The sequence below is a fragment of the Phytophthora sojae genome (assembly GCF_000149755.1).
Source record: "Phytophthora sojae unplaced genomic scaffold PHYSOscaffold_15, whole genome shotgun sequence".
Taxonomy (NCBI): Eukaryota; Oomycota; class Peronosporomycetes; order Peronosporales; family Peronosporaceae; genus Phytophthora; species Phytophthora sojae.
Window position 1 is genome coordinate 519,844 of NW_009258129.1, and position 19,969 is coordinate 539,812.

Below are 19,969 nucleotides of genomic sequence, written 5' to 3' on the forward strand. Positions count from 1 at the left end.
AAATCCTTTTCGGAAGACACGCTTACGGCTCTTCGCTCCTTTTCGTAGCGCTTTAGTGTTCGGCTGGTTGTCCACTACATGTACTTGACTAGGTCTTTAGCTCCCAAGAATTCGTGCATTTTTAAATATTAGTCCGCGTCCTGGCATTGAAACGATTGCTGCAACACCTTCGTCGACACCAGCTCGCTCACTACTGTGCACTACACCCTGCAGTTCCTACAGCTTACCAGTAACAATGAGCTCACTCCCCACCATACCTCAGAAGAGCAACAAATCCTTGATCATGCGGCCGACACACGATGCTGTTGTAGCTGACGTTCGGGACGCCGTGCACGCTTAACCCCTCTAGCCCCATATTCTGTATCCTACAGAATAAGCATTTCGACAGGATTTAATATCCAGCTAACTTGGTTTCCGCGAAAAACTTCGCATATAGTTTTTTGTATAGTGAGTAATCAGCCCATCATTCCTGTTGGATCTGTGATGGGTAGATAGACGGGGATTCTTCTGCGGCTATAGAAGGACGAGTATAAATCCCCAACAGGTTGGAAAATTGGGGTCAAAGTGACCGTTTGGCAGCCACTCGCGGTGCCATTCTCTTCGGAACGAGAAACCGCCCTGACCAGACGTACCTCGAGCTCTGCAAGCCCGGTAAGAACGTACTAGTGCTGCTGCGTAGGCGAGGGCCAGGCGCTACTGGGAGCTCGAGGTCGCCATAACAGTCTACTCGTGGTAGTGATGCTAAAGGTAAGCAAGTCTATTTACAGTCTGTTCGATATATTGTCAGGTCAGTCTGGAATCGTATTCAAGCGCGCGCGAGCCCATAGTGCGCCGTGTGAGGTGGTGCTGCCGGCTACCACTAAGTATCGAGACGCGCGTTCGTCACTCCTGGACCAACCACCTCCATGAATGCATCCGCAGCGATAGCAACGGCTTCAACTAGCGCTCCACAGCAGCGCATGCGTCGTTCAGGCGCTTACCAGGTAGGGGATAAACGGCAGATGGAGGCGATGCGATAGAGGGGCTAGATGGAAGCTGCAGACCAACGTGTATTGACTGAATTTATTGTGATGGTACCTACAGAATAGACCTGTCCGGCAGCGATGGATATGACGGATGCTACAGAGCAAACCAGACCAACCCAAGTGGATACAGCGGAAGGTACAGAACAATGTTTTGTGCTGATTTGAATACGACGGATGCTACAGAATATGGTGGCCATGAGACGGAGTCTACTGAACAAGGGACTTCTAGCAAATACTTCGACGTACACGGCGCGAAGCCTGGGGTGACCACCGAGAGCGTTTGGCCCGCATGCTGCTGAATATTTAGGATGTAGCAGAGCTTATCGATAATGCATTCGTATATTACATATTATGGATACTGTGCGTGCGACGGACATGAGCGAACGCCACAGCGCGATAAAGTGATCACCAGCGCTAGTTAGCAAGACGATGGCGAGGATTCGTAGGGAGCGAATAGATGCATACACGAAGTCTATCGGAGGTCTAGTGACGCTAGGAAATAATTGCCCAGTTCCTCCTCACTCCGTTAGTTAGGAACTAGGCAATTTTTTCCTCAGCGCCTGGGCCTCACCCGCCGCGTGGCATGAAGGACGGATGGCTGGTGCTGTTAACGCTCCTCGGTTCGGACTTATACCGAACTTGACAGGTATTGCAGTTCTAAAGGTAGGAAAGTGTGTGTTACGTTTGTTTCGCCCAATGAGCACACACTATTTTTATCAGATGGTGGATACATTGTTCATCTTTTGTCCACTTTCGCACCTATTTTGTGCTGGAAGTGCACGATTGATGTACCGTCACCCTGTAAAGGGTTGCAATAGCATACCCCCAGCAGTTTTGACGTAACTTTCGCACGAAATGGTAGCAAACACATAGCAACACACAGAGACCGTGGCGAGGCCAAGTTAATTATTGAAAGTTGGCTCAGAGGGCGTCAAATTCACGCGGCTCGGCTCTTTGCACTGATTCGTGCAGCACTATTCGTTTCGGCGGCACCCCTGCTCCAAAGCATTTAACTAGCCCATTCACGACACCCAATCGGCAAGATACGCAACACGTAACGGCACTTTGGTCGGAGGATTGGCGGGACTAAATCGGAAGTTATCACTCGTCCCCTTGTCCGGCACCAACGCAACGTATCTGACGGCGCCCAGACACAGCATCGCGTAACCGCTCAGCGCTTCCGAGTCAATTGTTAGTTCATCGGATTTCGTTATTCGAATCAATGCGGTCACGTTCTGCTCCTGGCCCATGCTCAGCTTGGCAACACTGTCGATAGTTCCCAGACAACGATCCAAGGGATACCAGTAGTCGACGTTCTTCAGTTGGGCCATCATCGCTTGGTACTCCTCTGCATTCCTCTACTCGTTGCGGCAATTGCTGGTTTTGATCTTACCAGTAGCGTACGTATGCTGGTTCGTTTTGATCCGGTCGTATTTTAGCTTTTATTTATTAAATTTTTTAATTTAATTCATTTTTAAGCTCTAAGATTAAAGTAATAAAATGATTTGAAGATATTAATAACATTAAACCTAATAAGGATATTACCCGCAACTCGACGGTCTCTCCATCCGTTACGATCGTATGCACGTAGTTCCCGAATGCGATCCCCATTAACCCGTCATCTCCAAGCATGCGGGCTTTGGACCACAATTCCTTGTAGTAGGATGGCTTCACGATCTTGCCCTGACGTCTCAACGCATACTCAGATGTGACCACGGCAGTCCACTCGCCAGGACTCCAATACTTGTCCAAGTTGGTTGGGTCCATCGAACCAGTTGCAGCGAGAACTGTCATCATACGCAAGCGATCAACTTGATCCACCGACCCGCGCCCATACTGAGTCCTGAGAACTTCTGCTGCATACGGACCAACATTGCCAACTGCCTCATCAATCGCAGCCTTGGCAAGTTTTTTTCCGGACAAGAAATCGCGCAAGTTTCCACCCGAATAGAAGTACCTCTCCTTGATATCGAGATCGGTCCACCCGTTACGTTTGCCAACGGCGGTCGTATCCGCCATCGACCAAAAGGGAACGAGACACTTCCTTCGTATGCGAGTTTCGTCGTTCTTCCAGTCATACTGACCAGACGTGGCAAGCATCCGAAACTTGGTCAGGCGACCAAAGTTCTTCAAATCACTAATATACTTCTGCTGGAAGCCGTCAAGACACATTGCGATAGTTTCCATAGTCTTGCGATCGATGGGAGTAATCATCGCAGGAGTAGGCACCTCAGCCTCCGTCCTTGGCCGCTTCTGGCCTGGCGCGGCCGACGACTGTGCGCCCGGAACCACCACTGGCACGTGAACGTGTCTCAACTGTGGGGTGGGCATGACATTCTTTTCCAGCACGTCTTTCAGCGAATAGTCTGTCTGTAGCTCTTGGTCTTTCTCCGTTAGCGCTTCAATGGTAGGAGTCTTTTCGCCCTTCTCAATGCCTTCACGTCGTCAAATTCAGATTGCAGCCACGCATTGCCTTTCTTCGCCAGGAAAAGCTTCAGGCTCCTGGCGTCGCCCGTGATCATCTTTGCGTTATCCAGCTTGATCGCCTTCTTCAAGTCTCCAACTGACTGACCCGCGTCGATGTCCACGCGGAACGTGTCTGCCACACCTATGATCGCGCAGAACAGCTTCAGCTTTCCTCGAGGCAGCGGATTCTGGGATGAGAATCGGAGAACTCGCCATCGTACCTAAACGGAAAGGATGAAGGCAAGTGACAACATCATTCGATGCCGACTGCATTCTCGTCAACAACACCGAAGAGCTGCTTCCAGCACCGCAGGCTTCGATATGACAGCGAGGTTGTTTATTATAATAGCGAGAGTCATCTGCATGTGGCGTGTGGTGTCGAAAGAAGTTCATCGGGGTTTCCTGCCGGGCGAGTCGTTGTCATATAAGTAGTGTACTACGCAAACAGGTTGCCCTTTAACAAGGTTGCTTCGTTTTGGCTGAAAAGACCTTGTTCCTATATGTTGAACAATTTTCACATTGTACGTGAAACTACACGCAGGGGCGTGTACTATATGTAGGAATCTGCTAGACAACCGCAGGAGATGCCCTTGGATAGTTACTAGGAGCACATTTATCTAGCAACTCCCGCAAGTCCTCCACGTTCAAGCTCTCGACAAACTCGTCGACAGCGTGCGCCCATCCGAACTGCTTGCTGGTGATGTTGGCCTAGGCGCCCGTGGTCCTCATTCTACGACCACGTCTATCACGTCTGGAAAGCTCCGCTGGAGCTGGGCGCTGGACCTTGAAGTGCTCTGCTTGGATAGCCCATGGGGCACTAAATACCACCCCCTGCTATGCTATTTCGTTTTGGCCAATCAAAGGTGACCCGCTCAATGAGTGGCCGTAAATCAGCGTCAACTTCAACACGTGGTTGCCCACGAGAAGTTTCCTGTACGACGTGAGCGGGCAGCTCCTCCAGGCACGTGCACCGTCCTTCCTTGGCCTTCCTTCTCCCTGTTGCCTGTGCGGCGATCGTCGGGTGCTTCGCCACCCCCGGAGTCGCCGTCGACCGCGCAGACCTCCTCACTCGCTTCAGCCCCCGCCGCAACATGCTGATCGCCGTCCCCACCGCCCTCGTTGCGTCCAACCCGTCGACGAACTCGTCCAAGACGAAGACCGTTGCTCTGCCAGCCGCTCTGGGATCTCTGGCCGCCTGGGGCCTGTTCCAGCAACAGCAGCAAATCCGCACCCCGGCCGTCGAGAAAGATGCGGGCCCTTCCGCCAGCCTACGCACGCTGAGTTCCGAAGGCAGAAGCTGCAACGCCGCCGTGTCTCGACCAGCGGCGGTAGCGCATCCCGCCCGCGTTGCAGTGGCATGGCGAGGCGCGCGGTGAGAGTCGGCTCGAGATGCTGCGGCAAGAGAGAACGAGTCCACCCACCCAGGGAGCGAGCTCTAGGCGCTGCGGACGAGAAGGAGCCAGAGAGAGCTATGGGTAATATTTAACGCGAACTTGCCTTTCCTACTTGGATTGCGTATGGCAGATTGTTTTGCGGTCTGCAGAGTCGTGAAGGATCGATGTTGAAGTGCTCTCCATGTTGAAGTGGTGGATATGGGTTCGCTGCAAGTGGCTGCACGAGCAAGCAAGAACATGCGTCCTCACTCGATCTTATTCCTCACGTTGCGAAGGCTACGCTCACGCCGCTGCCTTCGCATATATGAGCTGACGTGCAGATGTGTCCGGGCTTGAGCGCGATGAGCAGCGGAAAATGACTGGTGCCGGCCGCTTCAACCTGCAAATTCAGAACCCGGATCGTTTTGGTGGTGTGTCCACACGAGCAGCATTCTGAAGTGCATAAATGGACCATTCTTCTGCTTTTGTCCGCCAGCTCGCAGGCAATTTCAATTCCGACAGGCGTGCAGTTACCGGTAGAAGGTGGAGACGATGGCCGTGGTGTTGGCGGTTTAGTTGCCTTGGTACCGTTGTCTTGGTCCTGAGTAGACCGCGGTCTGTGAGTCAGCCGCTGACGGCAGAACGGGATGCGCTCGAGAGCCGGGCACTGTGACCATGGTTGGTACCCATGCAAAGAGTACTGTATCAGCTTAGAGTTGGTGCTCGTGTTATTCGTCTTGACCGATGAGTTGTCGTGCTTTATCTATCGCAGAGAACTCGAGCTTGCCGCTGGGACTCCCCAACTCTTTCTTCGTGTTTAACATGAAGACAAAAGACGGCGCGCCTTAAAAAAAGCTGATGTCGATGCTGTGCAACTTGCACTGCTGCATCCGTGCACAGAGTCGCATTGAACCAGAATTCAACAGCGGAACTCAATGTACGTAGCGAAATGCGGACTTGTGGGCAGTCAGTGCAATGCAGCGTGCTGGAAGGCAATGCTCGGCAGCCGCGACAAAAGTGCTGCAACAATAGCGATCAATTCAAATTTGAATGGAGATCGGGCTCACTTGGGGGGTGATGGGCGGCCCAGCCGTTGGTCCAGACCTGAAACTTTTCTTGTGGCCTCCAGGTATTATAATATCTAGGAGCTGACGCCGGCATAGTCTCTTTAAGTCTGACGTTGAAGGCACCGTCAAGTACTCCTAATTTTTCTAAACTCTGTCTTCGTGTTAAACGTTAGGACAGTTCTGGTTCACTGCTGTAGGAAATGTAGACCGTAAAGCTTTCGCCGCAGTATGGGAGTGTTAGATTGAACACGGTCGTGATGTTCAGACAAAAAGATGCCGTCGTTACCTACAGAAGAAGCCTCAAGCATGCTATCGGTATTTTGTACATGTTTGGAGGTCGCTCGGCGATAACACTTGCACCACGCACCGCTACAATGTCGATAAACATCTTCTTCCACTCGCGAGCTGTCACCGTCGACCCCCGAAAACTGCACTCGTCGATAAGTGATGAACTTGAATCGAGAAAAAGTTCGTGAAGGCTAAATGGAGAAGTGATGCTGAAGTGGGCTCAATGTTGTAGTCACGAACATGGCTTCGCTGCGGGTGTAGCTGGCGCCTACTTGAGGAACTATGCGTCCTCAGTCGATCTTACTCCTCGCGTTGAAGAGGATCGCTTCGCCGCCTTCACTTACATGAGCACGCATCTTGACGAGCCGTCTGGTAGAAAACCCCGATGATCTTCTTTCAATACCACGCGAAGGACTACTGTTAGAGTGCGCGCGCTCTCTCTCACGCTCCACTACTAACCGGAAAAGCAATCACCAGGTGGGCCACTGCATGACTAGGTCTTTAGCTCCCAAGAATTCGTGCATTTTTAAATATTACTCAGCGTCCTGGCATTGGAAGGATCGCGGCAACACCTTCGTCATCACCAGCTCGCTCACTACTGTGCACTACACCCTACAGTTCCTACAGCTTATCAATAACAATGAAGCGCACTCAGAAGAGCAACAAATCCTTGATCATGCGGTCTGAGACCGTGGCGGACTCGGCTTCCGCCTCCGTCCGGACGCTAGCGTCGAACGCGTGCGTAAATCGCTTGTCCCGAGCCATCATGCGCTCCAACAGCGAGTTGGACTCGGCGTAACGCCGGATCAGATGCTCGCAGAAGCTGTCGTACGTCTTGTTCTCCTTGTAAATGAGCCGTCCAGTGGCGTAGCTGGCAGTGCGGTAGGCCTCCACGAAGGTGCCCTCGACTCCGTCCTGGACTTGGGGCCGGAAAACCACCCACCGCTTGAACAGCCACGGCAGCGTGCTCTCGTCCTGGAAGTCGCGCTCCTCCAGTACACTCTGCTGGCAGATGATGGCTCGGTGTTCCTCAGGGATGTACCGCCGACACACGATGCTGTTGTAGCTGACGTTCGGGACGCCGTGCACGTTCAGCGACCACTTGCCCGTTGTTTTAGAGTACACGTGGGCCACATCCTTGTCTAGAGGCGTGACCACGACGTAGTGCTTCTTGGCGTGCTTGATCGAGATCTTCTGCGCCACGTTCGTCTCCCAGCAGAAGTCGAACATGTCCTTGACGTTGCACGGGAAGAACTTCTGGTTGTGGATGGTGTAGTTCTTCTCGGTGATCGCAAGGCGAAGCTGCCAGCCGTCCATCTCAATCGGGAGGCACGAGATCACTTCCGGCGCGAAGCTGCTGCTTTCGAGGCTGATGTTCACGCTCACGAACGACGCGATGTTGAGCAGCTCGCGCTTGCGCTCGTCACTGAGCGAGTAGCCTGTGGCCGGGTCGATGGTGTGGATGCTGCTGGCGTCGTCCGTCTCGATGTGGTTTACTGCGTCGTTGCTGTGCGTTCCGTCCGTGTCCTCGCCGCTGTGGTCTTCCGTCCTGAAGGGCAGCAGGTCCGAGCTGAAGGACACCAGCGGCACGGTTGGAGTCACCGCGGGGCTGGGCCGTGCACCGGAACTCATCTCCTCCACCTTGCGCACACTGTCATCCACGAAGTGCGAGAGGCGCGCGGCGCGCTGCTGCTGCGATAGCTGTCCCTGCAGGTAGTTGACCTGGTCCTTGAGCGCCGCCTGCAGCTCCACGACGTGCGTGCGCAGGAACTGCAGCTCCAGCTTCTGCTTCTTGCGGCAGCGACGCGACGCCGCGTTGATCTTGAGCTGGCGCTCGCGCGAGACCTTGGTCTTCTTGGTGCCGGGGGGGGTCGTGGCGTTGGCCTCGTCCTCCTTTTTGACTCCATTGGCTGGGCCGTTCCTCCGGCCGATGTTGACTGTGTTGCCCGGTGCGCGCGTCTGCACCACCAGATTCTGCGGCTTGGCGCGCATGGACAGCATGGACGTGGCCACGGCCGCCGTGGGCGACGACTTGTCCGCCGCCATGCGCTCGTAGCCGCGCTTAACGCCGCTCTGTCGCGCGGGCGCGGCGGCCACCGGCGCCCCGTTGCTCATTGGCGGGAGGCCGTTGCTCACAGCGGATGATGGGAAGCCCATCGGGGCCTGCGCCGCTGGTGCTGAGTAATATAAGTCCAAGTACGAGCCCGTGGGCGGCGCGTCGGGCCCCGTCGGGCCAGCGCCGCCACCAACGAAGGCGCCGAAGAGCTCGTCGTCCATGTCGGTGGTCGAGAGCAGGGACGACTGCAGGTGGTCGGAGGAGAGCGCGAGCGTGGCGCTGGAGCTGCTGGAACCCGTGGGCGACGCGCTGGAGACCGCGGCCAGCTCCTGCTTGAAGGTCAGCACCTCGCCCTCGGCGTAGAACGAGGAAGGCGACGAGCTGACGAGGTCCTGGTCGTTGCTGTACGCCTGCATAAGGGCGGAGGGGGGGGGGGGGGGCAGGGACGCGCCTGACAACCTGCTGGCGGCCCGGCTGCTGCGGTGCGAGAGGTTCGAGGCGAATTGGAGAATGACGGACAGCTGGCGGGCGGCTCACGGCGAGGTGGTGCTGGGCTTGCCGGGTCAACAACTTCGAGTTGCCTGGAGGTGGAAGAGGATATGCAGGTCACCTGCCTCGAGGTTTGCTTGCTCGCCCTCCGTGTCGACGGTGCCCGCCCTTTAACGTTAGCTATCCCCGTAGACTTAAAGAGACTATGCCGGCGTCAGCTCCTGGAGCGGCCGGCACCAGTACACTTGCTGATTCTATAAAACGCTCGTTTATGTCTCCAGATTATAATACCTGGAGGCCACAAGAAAAGTTTCAGGTCTGGACCAATGGCTGGGCCGCCCATCACCCCCCAAGTGAGCCCGATCTCCATTCAAATTTGAATTGATCGCTATTGTTGCAGCACTTTTGTCGCGGCTGCCGAGCATTGCCTTCCAGCACGCTGCATTGCACTGACTGCCCACAAGTCCGCATTTCGCTACGTACATTGAGTTCCGCTGTTGAATTCTGGTTCAATGCGACTCTGTGCACGGATGCAGCAGTGCAAGTTGCACAGCATCGACATCAGCTTTTTTTAAGGCGCGCCGTCTTTTGTCTTCATGTTAAACACGAAGAAAGAGTTGGGGAGTCCCAGCGGCAAGCTCGAGTTCTCTGCGATAGATAAAGCACGACAACTCATCGGTCAAGACGAATAACACGAGCACCAACTCTAAGCTGATACAGTACTCTTTGCATGGGTACCAACCATGGTCACAGTGCCCGGCTCTCGAGCGCATCCCGTTCTGCCGTCAGCGGCTGACTCACAGACCGCGGTCTACTCAGGACCAAGACAACGGTACCAAGGCAACTAAACCGCCAACACCACGGCCATCGTCTCCACCTTCTACCGGTAACTGCACGCCTGTCGGAATTGAAATTGCCTGCGAGCTGGCGGACAAAAGCAGAAGAATGGTCCATTTATGCACTTCAGAATGCTGCTCGTGTGGACACACCACCAAAACGATCCGGGTTCTGAATTTGCAGGTTGAAGCGGCCGGCACCAGTCATTTTCCGCTGCTCATCGCGCTCAAGCCCGGACACATCTGCACGTCAGCTCATATATGCGAAGGCAGCGGCGTGAGCGTAGCCTTCGCAACGTGAGGAATAAGATCGAGTGAGGACGCATGTTCTTGCTTGCTCGTGCAGCCACTTGCAGCGAACCCATATCCACCACTTCAACATGGAGAGCACTTCAACATCGATCCTTCACGACTCTGCAGACCGCAAAACAATCTGCCATACGCAATCCAAGTAGGAAAGGCAAGTTCGCGTTAAATATTACCCATAGCTCTCTCTGGCTCCTTCTCGTCCGCAGCGCCTAGAGCTCGCTCCCTGGGTGGGTGGACTCGTTCTCTCTTGCCGCAGCATCTCGAGCCGACTCTCACCGCGCGCCTCGCCATGCCACTGCAACGCGGGCGGGATGCGCTACCGCCGCTGGTCGAGACACGGCGGCGTTGCAGCTTCTGCCTTCGGAACTCAGCGTGCGTAGGCTGGCGGAAGGGCCCGCATCTTTCTCGACGGCCGGGGTGCGGATTTGCTGCTGTTGCTGGAACAGGCCCCAGGCGGCCAGAGATCCCAGAGCGGCTGGCAGAGCAACGGTCTTCGTCTTGGACGAGTTCGTCGACGGGTTGGACGCAACGGGGGCGGTGGGGACGGCGATCAGCATGTTGCGGCGGGGGCTGAAGCGAGTGAGGAGGTCTGCGCGGTCGACGGCGACTCCGGGGGTGGCGAAGCACCCGACGATCGCCGCACAGGCAACAGGGAGAAGGAAGGCCAAGGAAGGACGGTGCACGTGCCTGGAGGAGCTGCCCGCTCACGTCGTACAGGAAACTTCTCGTGGGCAACCACGTGTTGAAGTTGACGCTGATTTACGGCCACTCATTGAGCGGGTCACCTTTGATTGGCCAAAACGAAATAGCATGGTATTTAGTGCCCCATGGGCTATCCAAGCAGAGCACTTCAAGGTCCAGCGCCCAGCTCCAGCGGAGCTTTCCAGACGTGATAGACGTGATCGTAGAATGAGGCCGAGCCTACCACGGGCGCCTTGGCCGCCAGCGCGGCCGGGTGCAGCCACCAGTCGACGCCATACGCGAGCGAGTCGTGGCGGTCGTAGCTCGCCGCCTTACGCAGCTCGGTCTCACCTGCCGCCAGCTCCAGCACGCGGAAGCCGTTGTGCATGCACGCGGCCAGCAGCAATTCCTGGCAATGGCAACAAAGAGCGGACGTTAGCGCATCCCTGGTCAAACTGGGTAGGTATGCAACGCCTTCCTTACCTTGCGGGTCTTGTCCGGATGCCATTTGAGGCGCCACACGCCTCCACCGGCGCCGTAGACGGCCAGCGGCCTCGTCATATTGCGATGGTCCCAGACAGCCACCTGCTCGTCGTAGCTTCCGATAGCCACCAGACGCTCGTCGTGCGGGTGGAACTGGATGCTGCACACGCCCATGGAGTACTGGCGCGCGTTCTTGAAGGTCGGCGTGGAAGTGCCCACGCGCAGGTCCCAGCCTTTCAGAGCCGCATCGTCCGCGCCCGAGAAGAGCACGTTCGGGTCGTGGCAATTGAAGGCAGCGATCCAGGCCTCGATAGGCGAGCCGAACAGGTCGTGCGCGCGCCACTGGAGTCAAACAACAAGCAAACAACAGGTGCCAGTTAGCGCTCCGTCATCCCGTTTCACCGAGCAAGTCATCGTTCAGTGCGAGAAAATCGCCTCGACAAAACCACCCCTGGAAGTCCCAAGCGAAACGGGCTGCGACCTACCTTGGCTTGCTGGACGATGCCCTCCGGCGCCACATCCCAGACCGACAGCGCTCTGCAAGAATGTATTCACAGCAGAAAAGTTTGTTAGCACCACTCAAAGCATCCCACTACACGAGACTTGCATGCTAAGCTAACTTAGCATTGTTGAGCACAAGGATGATGCCTACCCGTCTGAGTGGCTTACGCAGATGGACGGCTGCGCGTTGGAGTGCACGCGGTTGTTCCAGTCCAGCGACAAGCACATGGAGTCAGCGTCCGCCTCGGTGGTCAGGCTCGAGTGGCGCAGTGTCTGCGAGCCACCTTCCTGCGCCAGCTCGTACAGTTCCAAGCTGCCGCCAGCAGTGGCGGCACCCAGCACCGCCTTGCCGTTCATGACCTCCGTGTTCCACTTGATGTCGAAGATGCCGCTGGACGTCACCATTTCCTGCAACTTGTTCACGGCCACGCCGGCGCCGTCGGTGCTGGTCGCGTCGCACTCCAGCCGAAAGTGCTGCAGCGTGCCGGTGCGCCGGTCCTCCGCCTCGCCGGTCTGTGCCGCCTTGTGCAGCTGGTACGTGGCCACCACCATGGAGCTCTCGAAGCCGGCTACGGGGCAGGACTCGACGCAGTCCGCCGTCTCCACCGTGTCGAACGTCGCCAGCGTCGCGTCCATCTTGATGCGCTGGTAGTACCACCGCATCAAGATACCAGCCTGGTAGCAAGTGAGACTGCCGTAATACTTGCGTTTCGAATGCCGCGCGTACAGTTGTCCAATTCGTGCTGTGGAGCCGCTAGACACACATACCTTGCTAAATCAGCTGATGAAAATCCAGTAATTGGCTTAAAAATGCCTCTACGATACAATGTCCTGTTAATTAAGACTAAACAAAACTGTAAATAAATGACCTGTAGAGTCGTACTACCCCTATGCGTGTCATTCAAATCCAGTCAAATTCGATCACCGGCATGAGCGACTCGAGCTCCGATGAGGAGGACTTCTTCGGTCGCATGGAGAGCGACGACCTGTTCGAGGAGAGCGAGGTGCAGCAGGAGAAGCGCCGTGAAGCCCAGCGATACGTGGAGCAGTATGCCGAGCGGGACTGGGGTTTGGCGGCCAGGCAGTGCCGCGCTCAGGGCACCAACAAGGACTTGGTGACGGAGAGCACGCTCGAACTGCGCGCCGACAAGAAGGTCGTGTTCCAGGAGAAGCAGGGCCAGCAGGCCAAGGTCTGGGACTGCGCGCTGGTGCTGTCCAAGTTCCTGACCAACGACGCGTACTTCGCGCCCGATTTTTTCGTGAACAAGCACGTGATCGAGCTGGGCTGCGGCATCGGCGTGCCTGGCCTCGCTGCGGCTGCACTCGGCGCCAAGGAGGTCATGCTAACCGACATGGTATGGCCCTCATAGCACTTGATGCAATGGGCGGTTGCTCGTCCACTCACGTGAACTTGTTGTTTTCTGGCAGGACATGGCGATCCCGTGGATCCAAGTCAACATCGAGCGGAACCAGACGCTCGGCTGCATCTCCGGCGACGTCCGCGCGGAGGCGCTCATGTGGGGCGAGAACGCGCCTCTGGAGTCGCACCAGTTCGACGTCATCTTGTGCTCGGACCTGGTGTACGGCGAGCGCAAGATCTCGGAGAAACTGGTGCAGACCATCGCGAAGCTCTCGCACCCCGACACGTTGGTCATCTCAGCGCACGAAGCGAGATTCGCCGGAGACCGCGGCGGCTCCTTCTTCGAGCTATTGTCCGAGCAGAACTTCGAGGTGGAGCAGGTGCCTCGCGACCGACTCGACGCAGTCTACAGCGCCGCCAATATGCACGTCTACCTGCTCCGCCCGCCGCGGGCTTGATGTACAGTAAATTCTTGGATAAATACGACGCATTTTTGCTTGTCCATGCGCTTATTCGCCGAGATGCTGGGCTCGAGGTATCTCCGCCGCTCGCTGGCGCCGCTGCGGCGGCTAATGAGCTCATCCGCTGCTGCTGCTTCACCCGCGTCCTCGTTGTGGCAAGATGTATACAACCTGGACGCCACGCACTGCCACGACCCGTTGGTGAGCGAGGGAGACCTGCAGGTGCTGCTGGACGTCATCACCGAGGACGAGGAGATGGTCGTGGCCGACGAGTGCGCGCGCATACTCAAGCGCCGCCGCTACGAGGAAGGCCACTGGGACAACGTCATCATCAAGTTCAAGGAGATGGAGCGCTCGCGCTGGTCCGCCGAGACGCAGCGCGTCCTGCAGAAGGTGCGCGAGGCCGCCATCCTGCCCAAGGAGCTCAACTACTTCCCGGCCGTACACGTGATCGAGCTGGCCGAGGACGGCTACATCAAGCCGCACGTGGACTCCATCAAGTTCTCGGGCCGCGTGGTGGCCGGCATCAACCTGCTCTCGCCGAGCATCATGCGGTTCAAAGAGGAGCACGGCGACTCGGTGATTGACGCGTATCTGCAGCGGCGCTCCATGTACATGATGACCGGCAGGGTCCGCTACCACTACACGCACGAGATCCTGCCCGGTGCGCAGGTGTTTAGAGGAGAACTGCCGGTCAACCGCACGCACCGCATCTCCATCATGCTGCGCGACGAGTTCCTCGAGGAACACGTCGCCAAGTACCACACGCCGTTCGCCAAACCTGACGTCGAGACGCAGTGAGCTACATGTAGCTGCATGCGTTGGGCATGGAAGACACAAGTGACAACAACGTCCCGTGCAATTAATATTAGGTTGGTTGATTGACTACGTAGCTACACTGTGGCGTCCTATCCGCCGCATCAAAAGCGTTCAATATCGGTAATTCCCATCGCGCTGCCAGCGCTCAAAGTCGTCGGTCGAGTCATGGCTGCGTCTTCTTCCGGGGTCTTCAGCTCGATCTGCACCGCGGAAGACGACACTCTATCGTACACGTACACACGACACGACAGCTTCACGAGCAACTTGCATCCGGCAGCTGGAGCATCGTGCTGCTTAGACGACGACGCGCACGTTGCTCTTGAATTTGGAGGGGCCGGTCGACCGTGAACGAGGCTTCTCGGCGAAGCGGTAGTCCGCGCGGTTGCTGTTCACTACTCGCGTCTCCTTCTTGGCTGACTGCGCGATGGCGTCGGCCTTGCTAATACTCTCGAGAGACGACACGATCTCGGCGGCGCTCGGTCTCCGAGACGGGTTGTGCGACCAGCAGCGCGCCATGAGCTCGGCCCACTTGATATTGCACTGACCGGGCTTCATAATAGGTCGGCAGCCCGAGAGCACATACTCGCTGATCTCGGCGTTCGAGTGCATGTCTGCGTACGGCAGTTCACCTGTTGTGAGCTCCCACATGATGAGTCCGAAGCTGAAAATGTCGACGGCCTGCGGACTCGTGCTGTCGCTCGGGAACGCGCCCTTCAGCACGCGCTCCTCGCCGAGCTTCAGCAGCTCGGGCGCCGTCCACCGCAGCAGGGCCGAGCGCTCGTCAATGCTGTTCATCCTACTCCTATCAAAACCCACAGCCTCGGCCACACGTCGCGTGCCGAAGTCCGCCAGCTTGGCATTCCACGAGTCGTCCACGAGAATATTGGTGCTCTTGAGCTGGCCGTGGACGAGCGGCGGGTCTGCACTGTGCAGGTACAGGAGGCCCCTAGCCGCGCCCAGGGCCAGTCGTATCCGCAGACTCCACTTGAGATTCACCTTCTTCTTTGGCTCACCGAGTCCCCCTGGCGCACTGGCGGTACTGGTAGCGGCTGCGCGGGAGAGCGGTTCGGATCCTTTACGCTTGTGCCTGCTTCTACTGGACGACGCCTTGGGCGCGTGCAGCACGTTGAACAGCGAGCCGCGCGTGCAGTACTCACTGACGATGCAGAAGTAGTCCTCCTGCAGACACGCGCCCATGAAGAGCACCGTGTTGGGGTGGCGCAGACTGCCCATGCGTGTGGCCTCGACCTCCAGCTCCATCTCGACCTTCTCGCGCGCCGAGGGCTTGGACGGCAGAGAGATCATCTTCATCTTCTTGACGGCCACGACGCTGCCGCGGTACGAGCCCTTGTAGATGACGCCCGAGGGACCCTCCCCGATCACGTTTAGACAGACCACTTCGTCGGCCTGCAAGCAACACGCATAACCGGTTAAGTGAAAACAGGATGTGAGTTATGCTTATTCTCTAAAATGGGGCGTTTAGAGAGTGCTAAACGGAGTTTAAACGGAGTTTAGAGAGAGGAGGAGGAGGAGAAGACGTACCGCCAGGAGAGACGTGGTGCCGAAGGTCGACTGCTCCGTGGACTGCATCACGTAGCTGTGGTTGGTCTCGTCCAGCTCGGCCTCGAGCTCGGCCGCCATGTCGCTGTCGGGCAGGCACTTGGACAGACAGAAGCCCATGATCGCGAGGAGAAGACACGCTCTGCCTGTGGCCGCGCGATTGAGTGAGTGACGGAGCGTCTCTGCCTGCGAGGCCGCGAGCGATTGTATTTTTGAACGACCCCAATCTACGACATGACGTGAGGAGCCCAAAATACTGCCCTCGTGGCCCGGCGCTGACCCGCATACTCAAACCAAGTGGTGATCGTCTCGGTCCGCCCAAAACAGCGGAAAAGGGAAGCCCAAACTCAGTTTCCGCCCAACCCTATATACACTCCCTACGCTGACTCCTGCTGTAGCAATCGGAGCGAAAAGAGTGGTCAAGGCCGGCGAGGCGGCCTCGCCGGCCGGCAGTTAACCTCGCTCCGAGCGGCAGGTTTTGTACGATCGAGAGGATCGAATCGTAGCGGCCCGTTGTCAGCGCGGATGATTGACGTCCGCGGGCCTCGTCTCCGCTGACGTCGTTGCGGCGTGTCTACGTCGCGCGATGTGGCGCCAACAAGCCAAAGCCGGACTCGACTCGACTCGGCCAGCAGCTCCGAGCTCCGCGGCCTGCTGGTGCCGGTGCAGCTCGGTGCTCGAGGCAAACCTCAACTCGGAACAACAAGAACAGCATTCTTCTCGCCAAGTGGCGGAGTGGAAGTGGAAGCAAGTAGGGAACTATCCATTGCGGCAGGTTCGATGCCAGCTGCCCGAGGCTAGTTGATTGCCAGCATTGCATCGCGTCGGAGCGAGCGCTGTCGCCCGCCCGGTCGTTCGTTGAGCTCAACGACCCCTCCGTCGCTGTCTGCGCGCGGTTTCTCCTTCTGACCGCGGGCCAGAGCTCCATCAGTATCCGCCGGCTCCGGGCCGGTCAGTGGGCTCCGCGGCGGGATATTCCGCCGGCCTTCTCCAGCTAGGACCGCTCCCAGCGACGCTCAGTGGGTGGCCCGAAGGGTCCTTCTTCGCCATGGCCTTGGCTCCATTGCATGCATGCCCGCAACCACCATCGTCGTCGTTAATCAAGCCGCCGTCGTTCAGCACCGTCCGTCCGTCGTTCGGTGGTTTGGTGGTGAAGCCCCGGCGCTGCCATCTCGGTGTCGAGCATGGACGTTGCTCGCGATCTGGGGCCCCAGATGGCGCGCGACGCGGCGACGAGCTGCATCTTGTGCATCGCAGCGTGCCACGCTAGTCTCACTCGCACTCAACAAGAGTTTTTTTCGGCGTCGCCGTCTTCGCCGCGGCATGAAGAGCGCGATAACGTGCTGCTTGCAATAGCCACGGCAGCAGTGGCCGGCCGGAGGTACATGGGCCATAGAGCGTGTGCTTCGCGTGTTTGTGGGGGTACGCACACGGTGTCGGGTCGACAGACAGTGCCGGCGCCACCGACACTGCCGGACGATCTCCATGAGCGGTGGTTGAAAGTCGCTATCGCTGCATTAATCATTACTCCCCATCGGTAGGATAAGTATGATGGTGCGCCTACCGGTAGCCTCAACTTTAAAACTAAATGTTGCTCGAGTGAACGCTGTTCAAACGTCCTACCGACATTCATACGAAAGAGGAGATAACAGCGAGTTTGGCATTTATTTCCGCATCGAATTTGACCAAGGTAAGATGGTAAAACCCCAAGTAGAAAATTGGGCTTTCGACAAATCTAGGCACACCACGATTTGAGAAATTTTGCCTTTTAGGTCCTGAAAACGCGTCCTTAATGCCCGGGATGGCAACGAATAGCGAGTAATGAGGCAGGGGTACACTCTAGTAGCCGTGAATAGTGTTCATTGCCCGCAATTGTCGAGAAACCTCTTCATTTGGCTTGAAATTACTGCTTTTGGTAGGCTTACTTTGCTCGCCAGTAACTAATGTGCACAGAAGAATCTAGCCATCATGTTTAGCTAGTTAGAGATAGGAAATGACGTACAAGAAGGATACGAAATATTTCAAGCAGAACAATGATGCCGGTGGCAATACCTCAAAGTATTTGTCTGGGCTACCCAGTTTTACTTTTTGAACCGTCTATTCATGCTCCTGTCAGCCTCCGCAGGAGCTCGGAATACGAATCGAGCGTACATCTCATGCATTATAACTGCCTGACTACACTTCTAAACCTCTAGCGCTTTAGTTTTGCTGAGTTCGCCGCTACTCGCAGTTAGAAGCTATCATCCAAGTCTACACAGCGCAAGTGCCTTAGATCGATACACCCCCACGTCTCCGCCTGTACTTTGTACTGTCTATGATGGACATATGTCGCGCTATACAAACTTTCATATTAAAACTAATCTTTACGCGCCTACTAGTAGGATTGTACCCATGCTACTGGTATGCTTTCGACCTGGGGAGAAGAGATCATTAATTATCTATGACATGCACGTTACGTTGTTCGTTCCTTCACGCAGCGGCGTCCGAAGTCGACCTGGCCAGGTCCTGCGGAGTAGCGACCTCGAACTGCAGACGCACCGCGAACTCGGGCGCGAACTTCTTGTGGCCGTGCTTGGCGTCCTTGGCCACCTTGTCGATCTCGTTCTTGGCCAGCGTCAGCTCGAAGTAGTCGCCCACCTGCGGCACGAACGCCGTGTGGAACCAAAAGTGCCCCAGAGTGCCGCCCGCTCGCCCCCGAAGCTCCACTTTGACTTCGTCCCAGACGAGCACTCGGTTGCAACGCAGTTCCAGCTCGACGACCTCTTCGCCCTCGGTGCCATTAGGGCGCTGTTGGCGCTGAAAGCCACCAGGAAGTTCGTACACGGCTGCGCGCGGACGGATAGCACCACATTCAACTCGAACGCGCCAGTCGGCTGCACTACTGTTGGTTTTCTTGTGACCGGCTACTCCACAGAGCACGACGGCAACGAGCACAAGATGTACTCGAGCAGGCAACACAGGCTCCGCGTGTGGGCGCGGGGTTGACCCAATGATACTACTTCGTGGCGACGTGGCTTGCGTCTCTTGCAGCCATTGTGCATGGTATTCTGTTAAGGTAATTGCGCGCTCGCGGGCCGCTTCATCTTCGTAGGGCCCGAGCACTTCAACGTCCTCGACACTCTCGGATCGCCGACACATTTCGGCAAAGTAGCCGACAAACCGCCGCTGGCTCAAGATGGTCACGCCTTGCAGCTTCATTGAGCGTGCGGCGGCAAAGAACTCGAGCGCGCCACGGGCGGAGCGCCACATCCGCGCGTACAGCATGTAGGCGCAGAGCATGACACCGGTTCGACCTTTGCCGGCCTTACAGTGAACGGCGACTACGTTGTCGGAGTTCGCCTGCAGCCAGGCATGCACGTCGCGACAGAATGGCAGCACCATTGACAGTGGAGGAGGGGTATGGTCCTCGAACCCGAATTCAGCGACGCGACCATGAAACTTCTCGTCGGGTGCGTATCGACGCTCCACGCAGAGGTTGTAAACGCGATATTGGCCAGGGTGACGATGCTCGAAGAACCGGAAGACGTCTCGATAGTGGTTGCGATAGATGCCCTCGATCTTCTCGGCCGGGTAGCCCAGTGCCACGAGCTTCTGCGTGACGTACGTCAAGTCCAAGTCAAAGCCGTCCGAGGAGAAGCGTCGCTTTTCCTTGGACACCAAGTGCTTCAGGCGGTTGGCGAGGCCTCCCGTGTGTCTTCTGGACGAGGTTGGGCTGGACGAAGGAGATGACGACGAAGACATTGAAGATGCCGGCTCGGGGTCGAGTTGCGAGTCGATCTTGAGATCTTGCCGCTTGGGTCGTGCACTTGACGGGGACAGAAGGGTTGTAGCTCGAGCTGCAGGTGACGGAGGCGGCGCTGGTGGGGATTCAATCACGCCGTCGACAGGGCCCCATGCCGCTACGGGCGAAGGTGGTAAAGTTGAGTCCACTGAGGAGGCAGGCGAAGCTGGTATCGACTTGTCGTCCTTTCCTCTGTGAAGGTTTCTCTCACTCTGGCCAATGTACTTGACCCTCGTCAGCGAGAACATTCGTTGCATGGTTGACACAATGGAGCTCTCCGGGGCCGTACGGAGAAAAGCAATGAGTTGCTGAACACCTTCAGGCACGTGCCAACAAAGAGAATTTTGAGCTGTCGACGGACGATGGTGGATCGATCGAGAAGAAGCAGAGCTCCCACGCAGTCAGTGTGCCAGG

General features: G+C 56.8%; 6 protein-coding genes across 6 annotated transcripts; 1 reads left to right on the plus strand and 5 right to left on the minus strand.

Moving 5' to 3' along the window:
* Positions 1-3,499: 3,499 nt before the first annotated feature.
* Positions 3,500-3,658, minus strand: PHYSODRAFT_419265 (hypothetical protein; the record flags this gene model as incomplete). Its single annotated transcript, XM_009540410.1, has 1 exon — positions 3,500-3,658. A coding segment is annotated over one exon (159 nt), but the record flags the coding sequence as incomplete, so codon positions are not given.
* A 3,212-nt stretch (positions 3,659-6,870) lies between these two features.
* Positions 6,871-7,851, minus strand: PHYSODRAFT_532837 (hypothetical protein; the record flags this gene model as incomplete). Its single annotated transcript, XM_009540411.1, has 1 exon — positions 6,871-7,851. One exon carries the CDS (start codon positions 7,849-7,851, stop codon positions 6,871-6,873), a length of 981 nt encoding a protein of 326 aa, XP_009538706.1.
* Positions 7,852-10,759: 2,908 nt separating this feature from the next.
* On the minus strand, positions 10,760-12,210 carry PHYSODRAFT_348556 (hypothetical protein; the record flags this gene model as incomplete). The annotated part of the gene is made up of 4 exons (XM_009540412.1): positions 10,760-10,999; positions 11,074-11,415; positions 11,559-11,610; positions 11,726-12,210. 4 exons carry the CDS (start codon positions 12,208-12,210, stop codon positions 10,760-10,762), a joined length of 1,119 nt encoding a protein of 372 aa, XP_009538707.1.
* Positions 12,211-12,503: 293 nt separating this feature from the next.
* On the plus strand, positions 12,504-14,196 carry PHYSODRAFT_260554 (hypothetical protein; the record flags this gene model as incomplete). Its single annotated transcript, XM_009540413.1, has 3 exons — positions 12,504-12,929; positions 13,003-13,314; positions 13,852-14,196. 3 exons carry the CDS (start codon positions 12,504-12,506, stop codon positions 14,194-14,196), a joined length of 1,083 nt encoding a protein of 360 aa, XP_009538708.1.
* Positions 14,197-14,315: 119 nt separating this feature from the next.
* Positions 14,316-15,894, minus strand: PHYSODRAFT_342050 (hypothetical protein; the record flags this gene model as incomplete). Its single annotated transcript, XM_009540414.1, has 3 exons — positions 14,316-14,477; positions 14,527-15,621; positions 15,757-15,894. 3 exons carry the CDS (start codon positions 15,892-15,894, stop codon positions 14,316-14,318), a joined length of 1,395 nt encoding a protein of 464 aa, XP_009538709.1.
* Positions 15,895-18,243: 2,349 nt separating this feature from the next.
* On the minus strand, positions 18,244-19,515 carry PHYSODRAFT_319997 (hypothetical protein; the record flags this gene model as incomplete). The annotated part of the gene is made up of 1 exon (XM_009540415.1): positions 18,244-19,515. One exon carries the CDS (start codon positions 19,513-19,515, stop codon positions 18,244-18,246), a length of 1,272 nt encoding a protein of 423 aa, XP_009538710.1.
* Positions 19,516-19,969: the final 454 nt, after the last annotated feature.